General features: G+C 36.8%; 1 protein-coding gene across 1 annotated transcript in view; it reads right to left on the bottom strand.

Moving 5' to 3' along the window:
* Window positions 1–1,082: 1,082 nt before the first annotated feature.
* AVL9 (AVL9 cell migration associated) overlaps window positions 1,083–15,515 on the bottom strand; it is a 40,719-nt gene continuing 26,286 nt past the window's right edge. The window contains exons 9-16 of the mRNA XM_079302639.1: window positions 15,171–15,240; window positions 14,025–14,572; window positions 11,172–11,306; window positions 10,156–10,375; window positions 9,199–9,316; window positions 8,416–8,469; window positions 6,467–6,555; window positions 1,083–5,642 (exon numbers count right to left, since the gene is read on the bottom strand). Coding sequence (XP_079158765.1) covers window positions 5,548–5,642; window positions 6,467–6,555; window positions 8,416–8,469; window positions 9,199–9,316; window positions 10,156–10,375; window positions 11,172–11,306; window positions 14,025–14,572; window positions 15,171–15,240 — 1,329 coding nt within the window. The 3' untranslated portion in view covers window positions 1,083–5,547. The remainder of the gene's footprint in view (window positions 5,643–6,466; window positions 6,556–8,415; window positions 8,470–9,198; window positions 9,317–10,155; window positions 10,376–11,171; window positions 11,307–14,024; window positions 14,573–15,170; window positions 15,241–15,515) is intronic.

The following is a 15,515-nucleotide window of genomic DNA, read 5'->3' as shown; positions in this document are numbered from 1 at the left end:
ATTTTTCCTTCTTTGTTTCCCATTTCCAGCTACCTTCAAGTTGTTTTCTGGCCTTTTGCTCTGGATTCCTTCATGAAAGGAGCTATAATTTAGCCAGACTAAATCAGGCTCACCCTTAAAACCAGTTTCTTTCATGCTTAACATTAGCCACACAAAGTTCTGTTTAGTTCCACTTTCAGAAGTATTTAAAATACCTTCCTCCTACAACATTTCTCATGAGCACAGTTCAGCAAGATAGAGTTCTTACGGAGCCTATAAACCCAGAGGAGGAGTCTGAAGAGAAAAAACATTAAACAATTTCCAAAATTTAAGAGCTGATTCAGTCAGCTCTTTGGCACATGGCAAAATCCATATACACACAAATCTTTCATAGCAGCAAAGTCAGTAACCACAGATCATATTAGGCAGTATGTTAAGCTCTGTGTTATTTTTTGCCACTTTCTGGTATGCCTGGACTTTTAAATTCTCCACTGTGCTTCTGTGTGTATTTCTTCACGCATGAGATCATCAAGTGAGTTCCATTCTCCAGTATTTTCCATCTATTTAATATATCATGCAAGTGATGTTATTTCCCATATTGTTTTTAAGACAAGATTACAGCTGTACATCTGCCTTCACTTCAAATAACTGTTCTTCCTTCAGTCTAAACATTCATGCTTGATTATGCTCACCTGATCCAGAAAGCAGTGCCACATTATTGGTGATCTGGGTTCAGACCAAAAAAAAAAAAAAAAATTCTGCTGCTCTTAAGGCAAACAGTAATTGTGCCTTCACAATGTATGATTCAATAACTTTGACTCAAGACAGCTAGAATTCCAAGTTCCATCCCAACTGAGATTAAGCCACCTGTATATAGATGTTATGATGTCAATTTGCAGGGAATAAGGTAATCTGAGTAAGGGTCACCATTTAACTGACAGAGGTCATCCATTTCCCTGGTTTTTTTCGTAATCCATACACTGCTGCTGATGTTTGTTAAGAATTGGGTCAAGACCAGAAACATCACAGAAGGAAAGCTCTGCGCCTACTTTTTTAAGTCAGTCTCTTCTCTAATAAAGCATTAAGGGCTCAAAACACCAGGAAGCAATTTGTCATACATCTTTAATCATAATATAATAATGTAGTGTTTCTCCCTTTAATGAATACTCTCCATGTCGCCCTTTTAAATGAAAACCAAATACCAGCAAGAAAGTGAAATTGCAGTGCATAAAAAGCATGATGTAAATTTATCTTTCAGCATCTTTGCACAACTACTTGCACATTGTTGGAAAAACCTTAAAAAATCTTAGGGAATTGCACCCATTCTCTAGACATAACCTTTGTCTAATTCACATCTAAATGTTACCCAAGGCAGTCAGTTTCCTCTTGGAAAACCCATTTACAAATCATTCTCAGACAGGTACAGTGACAGCTGCAGTAGAAGTTCTGAAGTTTTAAAACAGCTCACTGTGGCAGAGAACTGGATGTGCAGCAATTAATTTATACAACATCTTGATTTTGACCAGATGTCACAATCCACAGAAACAAGTTACTTTGAAGCTAAATCTACACCAAATTTTTAGTTGTACTTGAAATTCTTATTGATGTAAGAGAGGTCCATGACCTCCTGAGGACTTGAATCAATTCACAACAAGCGGCACCCCACAGGGAATAAAAAGTCACTCTAGAGGATCCTTTTGTCCTAAATTTGCAAAAAGCAGCATTCATAATCAGTTTAAATGGAAGACAAATTTCAAGAAGACTGCCAGTGAATTACAAGCAGCTACCAGTATCAAAACCAGACACCTGCAAGTGTCTTTGGGTAGAATTAATTTATTACAATAATACAGCCTTCTGAGCAATGGAACTTTAAACAGACTGGATGTATTTTATTTTTCAAGCAGTACAGGAAAAATCAAATACATTACTTGTGTGTTCAATTGTCAAGCAAAAGTTCCTATGTTTAAAAACTGCATTCACACCTTCATTTTTATAATTAAATACTGCCACATTAGTTTCTCTGCTTAGCAATAATTTGTATGGAAATCAGAAGCTTGTTTAGGCAAAATATTTTATTTAATTACAAAGGTGCTTGAAACAGAAGTACAAAGTCAAACTAGTGCAACATATCAGAACACTGACCTAACAATTCTAATTAAATTGTGACATTTGAGGCAACTGGTATGAGATGTGTACAGGAATTAAGGTTATGGCAGGAAAATGACTGATAGAAGATGCTGAACACTTCAGTCAAATAAAATATAAGGTCAGCAATACTTAAGTTTTGTGGGATTTTTGGAACTTGTGCTCAACAGACAGTTCCTCAAAAGCTGGCACATACAAAAAGCTGAAGTGGATGCCTGTGATGAGAGAAAATTGAGAGATGTGCTATTGTGTTACCTGTAAGTCTGTGTGCTGCATGTTGACAGCCAGAAATACCTTTGCAACATCAAATCATGACAGAGCTGTAACAATACCTTCACAGCTGACTGATTAGAGGCACTATCACCAATTCACTTTGGACCCATTGTTTCTTACAGTGCAGAAATAGATGTCAGGGCTTTTGAAATGGAAGTCGACTGCCTAAACCCTTCTGAATAATTAATAATGCACGCACTGAAAATATTAAAGCAGAGTAGAGGCAAATAACTTGCATTTGCATTGGATTTAATTAAAGAGGTTACAAGCACTAAGTTAAGAAGAGAACTACATGAGCTTAGATGAATTTCGGTGGCTGCATGCATTCCTACAGCCCAGAAGTAAGCTTAAGCAAATGTTGGAGAGCAAATGTAGATGTTAATGAAAACAACTAATTATGATGATCACTTCATCTCCACTCACTCACTGAGTCTTAATCATTGTTTAAATCTGAGTTTAAATCCAAGTCCAACTTGTTAGCGGGATGCCAGTTCTTAAAAAAATTGAAAAATAACATAAATTTTTTATTCTGACATTTGTGACAAAAGGAAAACGCTCTTCATCAGCTTACATGTTTGGTTTCACAACAGACAGCTGTGACAGTGAAAAAAAGGCTGCAGAGAAAGATCAGTCTGGTCTTCTTGCTCATAAAAGAAAAATTACAAAGTATCACAACAGAATCACTGTACAAAGCAAGAAGCAACTGATGAGGGCACCTCATTTTGTCTCCTCGGATTAATCCACCAGAAAAAAAACAAAGATCAGCTTTCTAATACCCCTAGGCCAGTGAAGGAATCTGTGGGAATAAGGGGAATACAGAGAGCTAATAAATCAGCCATATAAATTTGGAGCATTTGAGAATTCAACAGAAAAGAACTTAGGTGAAGAGGTGACAAAGACAAGGATATTAAAAAGGGATCCTTGAAGGCCCTGCTTCTATAGCTTTTACACATAAATACAAACCACTCGCCTGGCTTCTAGAAATCACCATTGTGAGCTCCTAAGCCTAAATCTACCTAGGTATGCCTTAGGTTGCTGTAGTTAGTTTTAGAGGTGCTTAAATCCTTGATGTACCTTTCTTTAGTCTTCACTACAACATGGGCCATGACCACTCAAATCCCAGAGCACAGGTAATATGTTCATCATTCCACAAAAGCAAGTGATTATTTTGGGTTATTTTCCTACCTACATGCTGATTCAGAAAGCTCTAGACACACCATGAATAAACAGTTCTAGTCTTAATTCATTGCTTTTAAAGTAATACCTAGTCTTTAAAAATATATAAATGTCTATTACAGAGTTGTAGAATAAAACAGAAAAGAGCATCAGAAGTTTTAGGAGAAATATAAAGCACAGAAACCAGGAGCAATAGCTGCAGTTTGATAGATACATCTTAGTTGTGTGTCAGAAGCAATAAATTAGTAGAGCTTTAGGGGTGTTTTTTGCCCTTCCCAAATCAAACTACTCAAACTGGCTGTCTGCCTTTAGGTTTTCCACAGTCATTCTATCTAGTCTGTCCTGAAAAAAAATTAAAGAAGGCTTCAAACCAGATCCCACGTTTTCAAATCAATGAAGCAAAAAAACTGACAACCAAGTTGCTGGACAGTGACAACATGATTCAAGTGTGGCTTTTCTATTAACTTTATAAATTCACATAAGGAATTCAAACATAATTTCCTAAAAAACATTCGAGCCTTCTCATTTATCTCTTGTACAGCTGCTGCATTTTATTTGAGGAACAGGAAATATAAGTACAACTACAAATCTTGACCCCAGAAAAGAAAATGGCAAAATGCTGACAGATACTGATGAGGCAATAAACAAAGAGCCTTTTGGTACAGAAAGGTTGGAACACTTGTAATGCAGAAAATGTTAAGAGCAACATATGGGGATGTCAGAAGGCATCTAGAGGCACGCACATTGCAAGAAAGCAGGAAATAATCTCCATTGGAATCAAGACATGTAAGAAGTGCAATATGCTTGCATACAGAAAACCACATGCGTGTTACATAGGAAATAAAGCATTATGCCACATCTTTTCAAATTAACTATTGTATTTCTTCACACAAAGATACGAACTGTGCTGTTCTAGTTACTCTCAATTCTAGTGTTACTTTCCTTATGAAAAAAGCAATTATCCAAACCACATATTCCCTGAGTCGACACAGTAAATCCACATAGCTGATTTTCATTCAGAAGAGTCCTCATAACTTTACTGGGGGAGGGGAAACACGCAGAGTTTGCTACTGTGCTAGTTTTGAGTGGGTTTAGTACTTCATATTCATACGTAAGCAACTACATTAATGTTGTAATTACATCTTAACTTACAAAACTGTCTATGATCCAATCCCAATTTGGGAGAAATGCTTTGTAATTCTTTCCCTGAAGAGATCTCTCCAACTGGAATCCTATTCACATCCCAGGGTAAAAACTCAGCCAAAACATACACTAAGGTATGAAGGCCTACTGCATAACATGAAAAAAAACTACTGATTTTGCAACTGCCACACAGATTTGGAGACACAAAGAGAGCTAGAGATAGATTCCAACAACTTTACAGGGATACAGGGCATAGAGGAAAAAAAAAAAACAACTTTGCCAGCCACAGTGTTACTCTGCACCTTGTTGATTTTAATTTGCAGGTAAAAGTGTGAAAATTCCACGCTTTAAGGGCTGCAGAGACTTTCTCAAATCCAACCTAAAAGAGGAATTATTATTTATATTTATATTCTGCTTATTTCTAACAAGAATTCACAAACATTTGACTATCTGGATTGAAAAATAGAACTACTTTACATAAATATCTTCAACATCCAAGAAAATGTACAAATCTAAAGTCAAACACATTTGGCTTACAATAAGCCCTGTTTGCTATTGTCTTTATAAAGGCTCAGTTTTAAAGAGAAGTAGTCATTTTAAATATAACCAATACACTGCAAATGCCATCCCATTGCATGGTGACACTCAACATTCTTCTATACTTCTAGGGAAAGTGAATAATAACATTCCACATCTGCTTGCAAGCAACATAAACCTTATTTTGGTCCTGGGTAGGTAATCTCCACTCCTACATTTTGGAGTGGGTTTTTTTTTACAGCTTAGAGAAAGATTGCACCTGAAATAGTCAGCAGCATTCCACCAAACCAGCATTTAGTCCCCGAGGCTTTGTGTTGAGTGTGTAAAAGTGGAAAACCACGATGACATTGCTGATTTTGCACTTGTGAAGGCTCCTCCAACAGACTGACCTGCCATACAAAACAAAGATCAATAGTGAAGTGTTATCTTTACTGAGTTGCTACAAAGAAATATTTTTTTAAAAATTACTTAATTAGTTGTCCAATTTGGGATTTAAAATCCAATTCCAGATTCTGTGCCAGAAAATATTCAAAGAACTTGAACACAGAAGCTCAGCAGAAATAGGCTACGGTGTCCTTTGCCTGGGAAGGCTTGGTAGACTTTGGGCTGAAAGGCACCCCTGACTAGAATGCACCACAGCAAAAAGAAAAGACAGGCTCCAATGGAATTAAAGAGGAAGTTAAACAATTTTTGCTATAGCTATTGCCAAGCTATCAGACGCCCCTAACTCTCACTGCAAGATGACAATGTGTTAATGCCCCTGTTCAAGTGCAACAAGTACTTTTCCAGAAAGTTACAAATTGCTGCAAAATCTGCAGAAATGGACCCAAGGACTTTTTCTGATCTCAGCTGGCTTTGGATAGTTTCAGTCAAAATGATATCAAAGTTGAGAATAATTCAACGCATATGCTGGTCAAAGTATTTACCAGATTACATGGAATCTCTTACCTGAACATCTCTCTTCCCATATGTACCTCCAGGCCACACTGGAAAAGGAATGTACACTAATTTCTTTATCTAGCTGCTTCTCTTTCTGTTATTACACAATATATGGGGCCGCAATCACCAGCTTTACCCTTCAAAATGTTGCTCTGATTTGTGCATGTTACACAATACTTTTGGGCTAAAAAAGAATATAACTGAGAAATGGGATGCTTCTTCAAAAAAAAAAAATCCATCCAGCATAGATGTAAACTTTTAAACAGATTCTTACCTACAGCTTTTCCTGTTTGTACCACATTCCGGCTGGTAGAAACCATCGCATTTCCAATCTTCTTTCCTCGTTCACTGTTTTGCACTGAGCTGAACAAGAGAGATACTGAAAACTGTTAGTTGACTGACTTCTTATTACTCCTAGGTGTAAGTAAATTAGTTAAAATATGTATCATTACACATAGATTTACAAAGCATACATATATATATATAGTTCACATATATGGTCAAGCCCAACTCCTGTGTTCATCTTTTCCACAGAGACCAGTTTGGCAAGCTTCTCAGAGGATGAAAACATGCTGCCAGCAGGACAGAAAATCAAAATACCCAATGGTTCATTCTTACACAGTACTCCATCTTTCACAGACTACAATCTTTCACAGATTCCATCAGGTTGGAAAAGACCTTTGAGATCATGGAGTGCAACCCAGGACTGAACACTACCCTGTCAACTGAGCACTGAGGTCCAGTCTTTCCTTAAACACCTCCAGGGACAGTGACTCCACTACCCCCCTAGGCAATTCATTCCAATGCTCAATCAATCTTTCCTAAACGTTTACCAAAATGCATTTATGATCAAAACTAAAAAGTCAGATTTGCAGTAGTTTTGGGAATTCTTAGCCCTAATACATAACCTTTAAACAGAACAGTAAGTGCAACTGATCAGTCCTTATTTCTAGATAGAGCTTAATTTGTATCTTTGCCTAAGATTAAATTTTTGATCAAGGACAGTTTACACTCGTGCTTTTGTTAAAGAAATGCAAGAAAATTACAGACATAGTCATCATTTGGAAAGAAAAGCACAAAAGCTATCAGTTCTACTGCATAAGTACAATCAGTTGAAAATAATCTCATTTAGTTTTAAATTGCAACTTCTAAGTTCACATTTCAGGCTTTGAAAACCCATTAATGTGAAACTTAACAACACATCATGCCACATTCTTTTCCCACTTTGAAAATCTTCAGTGTAGATGAAAAAGGCAGAAAAAACAGAATACACCAAAAACAAGCCTAGGCTCAGTCTGCAAAGGCAAGTAATTTTGATGAGGATCTGGTATCAAAATCCCACCTGCAGAATAAAGGCACAGTTGTAAAAACACTTATTATTAGAAGCACACTAGGAACTACTGGTCCTTTGACACTGATGTCACACTACCCCAAAGAGTAACCGTTTCAGACAAGGGGACAAAAACAGACCAAACAGATACCTCCAGAGCTTTCAAATTAAGACTTTGTAGAAAGATTATCCATTAATGAAAGAGAGAGACTGTTGTTTTACAGTCAGCACAGCTAAATGAGGAAAAAATCCATTTTGTCTAGTGCATAAACTGAATTCTGGCTTTATTTAGTGCTGAACAGCTATGAAAAAAAACAGGCACCACTGGGTTTTAGGGTTGAGTTTTAAAGGCAGCAGTTGAGATCAACTTAAAGTTCAGCTGAGTCTAGTAAAATATGACTATGCAAAACTCATTTGAAACTTATAACTTCAAGGAACTGAACCACATCTCACTATGCATACAGTGAACTTTGAGTTTTACAACAATGCTGCATTAAAACCAGATAATTAGAAGAAAAAAAAAAAAAAAAAGCTGTTTTGTCCTAATAATGAGACCTAAAGTCAAGTCACTGATGGAGGTTTTAACAGCTTTAGCTGACTAATTAGAAGTAAATGTACAAAAGCCTTATAATTGCAATGCAAAAATCAAGGCTATATTATGTAAAATCTAACACAAAATAGTGCATTATCCTTTTTAATTTTAATTATTTATCTCAGGCAAATGTTTCATCTTTAGATGTGGTGCTGTTTTTCAAGAGAATTTTTGAGTATAGTTTCATGAAGATAATCAGTGTGAATCCTTATCTTGTTTAGTACATGACAGCAACAGTTATACAGTTATTGATATTTGACCACACTTCTAAAAAACACAAATCAAAGTACTATGTACTTACTGTGACAATCTTAACTTAACATCTGATACAGAGTACTGTCCTTGGAACGGATGACTAGAAGGGAAGGAAAAATCCAAGAAAACATTAATTTCTTTTTCATGATGAATCTGTATCACATAATTATTAGCTATATTCCCCTCTATGACTTAACAAAAAAAAAAATAAAGTTTCAATATTTTGTAGATATGCTACTATATCGTTTCACAGAAATCTGGGTTGCAGTGTCTATTCAATGACAGATTTCTTATGAATGACCTGAAAGGTGCTTCTATTTACAGATGAGATATTAACAACCTTTTCACACTAAGTCAAAAGTACCTCCTTCCAGTAACACAAATAGAAAACATCCCTTAAGTAGACCAAAAGAGCTTTGTAGGTCTAAGGGAAAAAAGCCTTTTCCACACTACAGCAACTGACAAAGTAAAAGCAAACAAAACTCTGTGCAGCAGAGTAATAACCCACACTAAACAGAACACATGCACAGCCAACAGTGGTACCAAGCCTGGCATTGTCACATCTTTCAGTGAAAATGCACACAGAACAGCCAGCTCCCCTCTATCCCACCAGTGACAACTCTGGACATAGCTACTCCCTGCACACCCGGAAGCAATTAATAAAAAGCAGAACCATCTGAGGACAATTCCAGAGGAATTGAAACTTTCTGTAGCTAGGGACAGCTGACCATCAATTTGAACAAGTTTCACTTCTGCTGACTCTGGGTATGTTTTCTTTTTCATAAAACCACTGCCCCAAATTAGAGTAAATACTAAAAAATTTCCTTACCTAGAATTTACCTCTGCAAGAGCTGGATGCTTATTGCTATTCCATACTCTGTAGTTGTGGGTATTTTTCCAGGCTGTTACAAATGCTGTTCCAAAGTCTGACAATATCTTTTCATTGTCTGATAAATTAAAATAAAGATGAGAATTCGAAGAAATTAGAGATGTAATAATTACAAGCCAAATTACTTTTTTCCTGTAAGAAAAATCTCATTTTTCCATGCTCTTATCAAGTCAATAACAATTAAAACTCCAGTACTAAAATCTGGGTGTGGGAGGTGGGTTTCTGGACGGTTGCTGGACAGACTCAGGAGCTTATTCACCAACACCTGGGTACTTAAAAAATAGTTTATTTTTATTTTAAAGTGTCAAAAAAAATACAGTACCAGAGGACAAGAGGGAGAAAAAACGCTAATAATTAATTTTCTTATTTTTAATTCATTTATAAAGCTCTAAGGGCTCAACTGAGAAAAAAGTATATCCAAATGTATGTCTCTTGACTTTTTCTCTGGGCAATGACAGGAAAGGGAAAAGAATGACCACACAGCAGCCAAGAAGAAAAACACAGTTTGCAGTGGTCTTGGTCAGATATATTGGGCTTTGCTGTACTGTTATTAGTCATTCAAATTTAGTAACTTCCAAATCCATTCCAAAACTGCAGTAGGAAAGAAATCCTGTGGAATAAACTTATCATAACAATAACCCCTTTAAAACACTGAAGAGTATAGGAAAGAACTTAACAGCCAGCCAGTGCAGTATTATGAGTTCCCAGAAAACCCTGATATTTCATATCAATCTAGTAATCTTCTTAAAATATTAATTTTGTCAGACAACTTAAAAAGCAGTATAAAATGAAACTTTAAGTAGAGGGCAATCCACTGACAGACTACACGACAGCAACAGAGCAAATGCTTGACATGTCCACCCTCATTTCCACCCCTAGCCAAGGTATCTGTTCTACCTGGTTGCAGCACAGCAGCAAGTAGTGCATGAAGATAAGCACTGAACTGAGCCCTGATCCACTCATCTCCTCCTTCCCATCCAGTGCCATCAAGGAATACATCATCTCTGTTCTCAGTTACATGCTTCACCAAGTAATCTGAAAATCTTAGGTCAGCAGTTGTTGGGTTCAGGATCTTACGGAGTTCTGGATCGTGGATTTGCACATGAGCATCTTCTATCTGTTTGAAATCATTCCAAGGGTAAATATTTATCTAAATAAAAGTGTTTATACAAACTTTACACTACTACATACTGTTACCTAAATCTAAACCCTCATTTCCCCAAAATACCAAGAAGAAACAAATGGCCAAAGAAACAATGAACTAACTGCTCTCAGAAAGTCAGATACTGCTCTGATTTATCCAGAATTCAAACATTTCCCTGGCACACAATAAAAGCTGCTTATTTGTCAGGATTTGGAAAAAGTTTGGCAGGGGAAGTATGGTGCTCTTTGATTATCACCTCTATTTATTAAGTTAATTACCTATATGGAACCATCTTAGGTCAGGATGCTGATTATATAGTTGTGTTATAGTTGTGTCTTTGCTAGAAGTGACACAGTGGGTGTTTTAGATACTGTGGTTTTACCCTCTTGATTAAATCAGATGGAAGTCAAATCAGTACCTGCATCTAATTCTCATCTTGCAAGCACTTATTTTTTAAGTCCTCACTAAAAAGCCATAAAAAAGCCTATGATATGAAAAATGAAATTACATCACCAACACAAAAAAATTTAACAAGTGCCCTGCAAATCCAAATATCAGATACATATGAAAATATGGACAATAGTTTTGCACAGCTTGTCTAATCTTCTCCTCTCAAGTATTAGAAATTTAACAAACTTCTGCATCTGAGAATTGATTTCATATGGAAGGAATTCAAAATTACAGTTTCATATGTATGCATGAAAGCTGCATTAAAATAGAACCTCAGCTCCCCCCAGCTTTCCCCCAACTCAAATACAAGGATCCATACTTCCACAATTGCATCGCTTAGGTGTTTCTGCTGACGGAACAGGATATTGGTAGCTCCTGCAACAAAGCCGCGAACTGCCACATCCGACAGGAGATGATGCTGCTGCAGCGCCATGTACGGCAAACAAAGGTACCCCTGAGAAAATAACAGAAATAACATTTTAAAAAGTGCCTGTATGCAGAGGTTTTCCTAATAAAAGCCAGCATATTTCACCCAGAATGAACCTTGGTTATTACAGTTTCAGCCACAATCATCTGTCTTGCTACATTTATGAAGTGAAGCCATCAGATTCCACATGAATTAAATTTTTTAAGAGACTGTGTTGCCTTTCAGCCTCAGGATTGAAACTGAAATCCAAAGCAAAGGATGAGAATTTAACATGCTTGTAAGGCAACAGAATAAGAGCAATAATAAGCATCAAGAAAGAGGCCTCAGGTCAGTTCAGAGACAAGAAGCCAATGGAGATAAGGCTTCGTCTCTTTAGTTGCGCATATGATGTCTTCAGGTAGTTGTGAGACACATAATGCAGGAAAGCTACTGACAGCTATCTACATCTTGTGGATGGAGATTTCCAGACACCAGACATAGCAATCAATGTTTGATAAGCATATGTAAGTCTACTTTAAGAAGGAGAAGGACAGAAAGCAATACACTGTGCTTTTTAGCCACTTCAGAGTGGTAAATTAATCTAGTATCCTGCACTCCAGTTAAAAAAAAAAACAAAAACCTGAAACATTTTGAAAAAAGGCTTTGAATTAGTCATTAAGGGATTATTGAGAGGTAAATGTAGGTAAATTTCTTTTTAAACATAGGACCAACATTCCCCTGACATCTAATTGCAGCTGTTCACCTGCATAAAGCCCAAAGCAATTTTTTCACTAGGGCTAATGGCACATTGGACAGAAATAAAGAGCACACACACTATCACCCAGTACATGGTAATTGGAAACATATGGAAGAAAGAAGCATAACTACTCCATTTTGTTATATTAGATGCAGGGATGGCCTTAGAGATGACAAGCACTTATCAGTTGAAAACAAACAGCCTGTGTCAGAGGAACAACAGTGCTTTGAAAGGAATCACAAACCTAAAATGAGAAGTTATCAAAAAATACAGCTTAAGAAGCAGGAAAAGCAAGGTTTAACTACTGTATATTAAAGTAGCAAAGTCTGGGAAATATTCACTATTTAAAGAATCAAACTTCAGTTTACAAATGCACATTTGTAAGTACAACTTTTATTTCCATGAACATGTTCCATTCTTTTTTAAAAGACTGCAAATGAAATTACTATTATATCTTACAGAACTGATACGAAAGAAAACAAGTACCACAAGCTATTTTCTGTTATGCTCAAGTGTACCTTGATAATTATTATGCCACTCTGCAAAACCTCCTCCCATTCAAATTTGTCAGATTTATTAGTCTTTCCATGGCATGGCATAAAACAACCCTGAGTTAAGAGTTCTAAATGAGATGTAAACTTTCCAGTAAGTGGTTAAAACTGCAACTTTGAATCAGATTTTTCTGCTAACTCAGACATGCAAAGCCTTTTTTGCTTTAATTACACTGGCTGAACTCAAGTGCCTTTGTGGAACATGTAGAAACTGTCAGCTTCCTTAAAATTCTTTCCATTTGATGAGCTTAATAGCAAACAAAAGTTTGCACTTGGAGGCCCCTTTATCAATTATTTTATTCTTGCTTTCCATCCAGTATTTTCAAAGAACTAGACTAAATACAACTTACAGGCTACAGCTCACATTAGTCAGATCATAAGGACAAACATTAAATGCAGATCTTTGTTTAAACAGCATTTGTAATGGTGACATGAGGTAATACAGAGCATTTGAGCTGCTCACTTGGGCACACAGAGTGTACTACTTCTAATGAAAGCTACAGTGAGAAGCTTAAACAGAATGGTAAAACACAACATTCTGCAAGGAAATGCAAATAAACCCCCGCAAAGGAAAAAAAAACACTCGAATATCAGCAGCTTGAGGAAATAAATCTGAATCTTATCTTCTACTATGGGCACATGTTTATTTAAAAGTTTATTACATTAAAAACAAAACAATGAAAGGTACTATATAACTTCTTTTATTGATAGCAGTATCTTTAAAAGAGATGCATTCTAACTGGTTTTTATGGCAAACTAACCCTACTTACCAGACCTATTGCTTGATATCTGACTATGCCTATCAGAGTCCTAAGAGATTCTGGACTACCTGGAGTTCAGTTAGGTACCAGTGCAAGCTTAAAATTCAGAAGCTCAGCACCATGCACAGAAAAAGAGACACAGACAAATAGAAAGTTATCACGGACAGGAGGGTGAAATTTCATCTTATATATTTTTTATGTCTGTGTGTATGTATATATGCATTTATATACACATATGCATTTAAAAATACATATATAGATATATATTAAAAGAGGCAAACATAGACTTAGGTGTCAGCAAAGGTAGAGCTTTCAGAATCTTTGTTTAGATTAAGGTATCTAAAGGTTTCTGAAGTACTCTGATCTTGCCCTATACAGGTTAGATCACCAATTCCTCAGAGTAAAGGAAAACTGTAGTTTCTGCTACATACAACTTATTTACCACAGTGGGGCTGCAAGTTATCACCATGCAAAATTCCAAATAGTAATAAAGTATAGGTATGAAAGTAGAATGCAAATATGTATGTGTACAACTCTCCCAGGCCTTTCGACCTGCCTAGGACAGACCATACTAAAATAATGTTTTATAGTACCCTACTGTCCAGCTGGAGTTCAGCAACCAAAATTATTAGCCACTTCTGGGGAAAAAAAAAAAAAGTCTTTATGAGTTACCAAGTACCACAAAGAACAAGCTTACTTTTGTAAAAATAGCCAGTGGCATCCCATACTGGTCCTCTTCCAACCCAGACACCAGTCCTTGAACAAGCACCACGTGCCCAGTGTTTGCCTGGGGCTGCACAGTGATGGGGAGGCCTTCGGAGCTCACACCATTGCTCTGAAGATTTTCCGCCTGTTCTGATGCTGGATTCTCACGTTCTCCTTCTTTCAAACTAGACTCCTCCAAAATGCTGGGATCTAGGGTCTCCCAGTCACTTTCTGAGGATGCTGGAGAAGCATGGGAAGGAACTTTCAAGCGCTGCACAGTACTGCTGGAGGACTGAGCTCCATTGCAAGTTTTCTCGGGTTGGGAGAAAGGCACATTTGCTTTTTGACCTTCCAGTAAATTATTTCCTGCCATCTTCCTATCTCCCATTCCCTTTCCTAAGTTTGCATTTGAAGCATCAGCAGCAGACACAGAAACATAGTCATCCAACCGTGGTGTATTTTCCTGCAAGCCAGCATCCTCTGATATGCTCTTTCTTGGTCTGTATTGTGAGCAGTCACTAAGACCATGTTCAATCATACCTGGAAAGAACAGCACACACAAATATCAGTACCTCAATTGAAATTAAGTGGCTTCTGTTGGTGGGGGGGAGGGGGAGTGCTCTTCTGTTCACAGAGGAAATAATGTATTTTAAAACTAGCTTGGGGAGGGAGGGGTTAAAAATCCCAAACCCAAACCCTACACTTTCTCTCCTAAAGAGTCTGCCCTAACATTTTGCTTTAAGAAGACTGGTTAGAAGCTAAGGATTAGCAAGGGAAGAGATTATGTTTGTTTGTTTGTTTTTGAGAGCACACATGGAAGGAAAAGTTTATATTTTGGGGTTTTAAGAAACTCAACAGGAATGTGTTACTTACTCAGGGGCCGCATCTATGTTACGTACAGGAAATACAGAAAATCCAGTGGCTCCAATTAAGCACAAGAAATAACCCATAAAGTGCAAGTAGTAATTGCTGGGAGGTGTGTGCACAGTACATGGAACATGCACACAAGTCACTCGTTTTTCAGGCAACATATCAACCTAACTTTATTATCACATGAGTTAATTTCCAAGTGACAGCATAACCTGTCTCAGTTATCACCTGAAAGCACACAAAAAGAAGTTCAAACTTCTCTTCTTACCAGGAAAGAGTGACAAGACAGTCATCAGAGCTCCCACCAATCTATTTACAGGAGAAATATAAAACAGCACCTGGTAGCAGAAGGCAATGGGAGGAAGAGAGAATGCAAAAGAAGAAAGGGGAATTAGGGAGGGGAGAATAAGAAAAATAACATTACACTTATGCATGACAAATGACACATGCAAACTATTCAAGGCACTGCTTTTTATGTTATATTAGAAAGTCTGCTTAATAGTAAAACTTCCAACAACAGTTCAAAGTAAATATTTAAATATATCTACAGAATCCTTATGTAATATTTGTTTTTTATATATATATACACACACACACGTGTTTGGAACACACT

Source organism: Erithacus rubecula (genome assembly GCF_903797595.1).
Source record: "Erithacus rubecula genome assembly, chromosome: 3".
Lineage (NCBI taxonomy): Eukaryota > Metazoa > Chordata > Aves > Passeriformes > Muscicapidae > Erithacus > Erithacus rubecula.
This window is presented reverse-complemented; position numbering and strand designations above follow the sequence as displayed.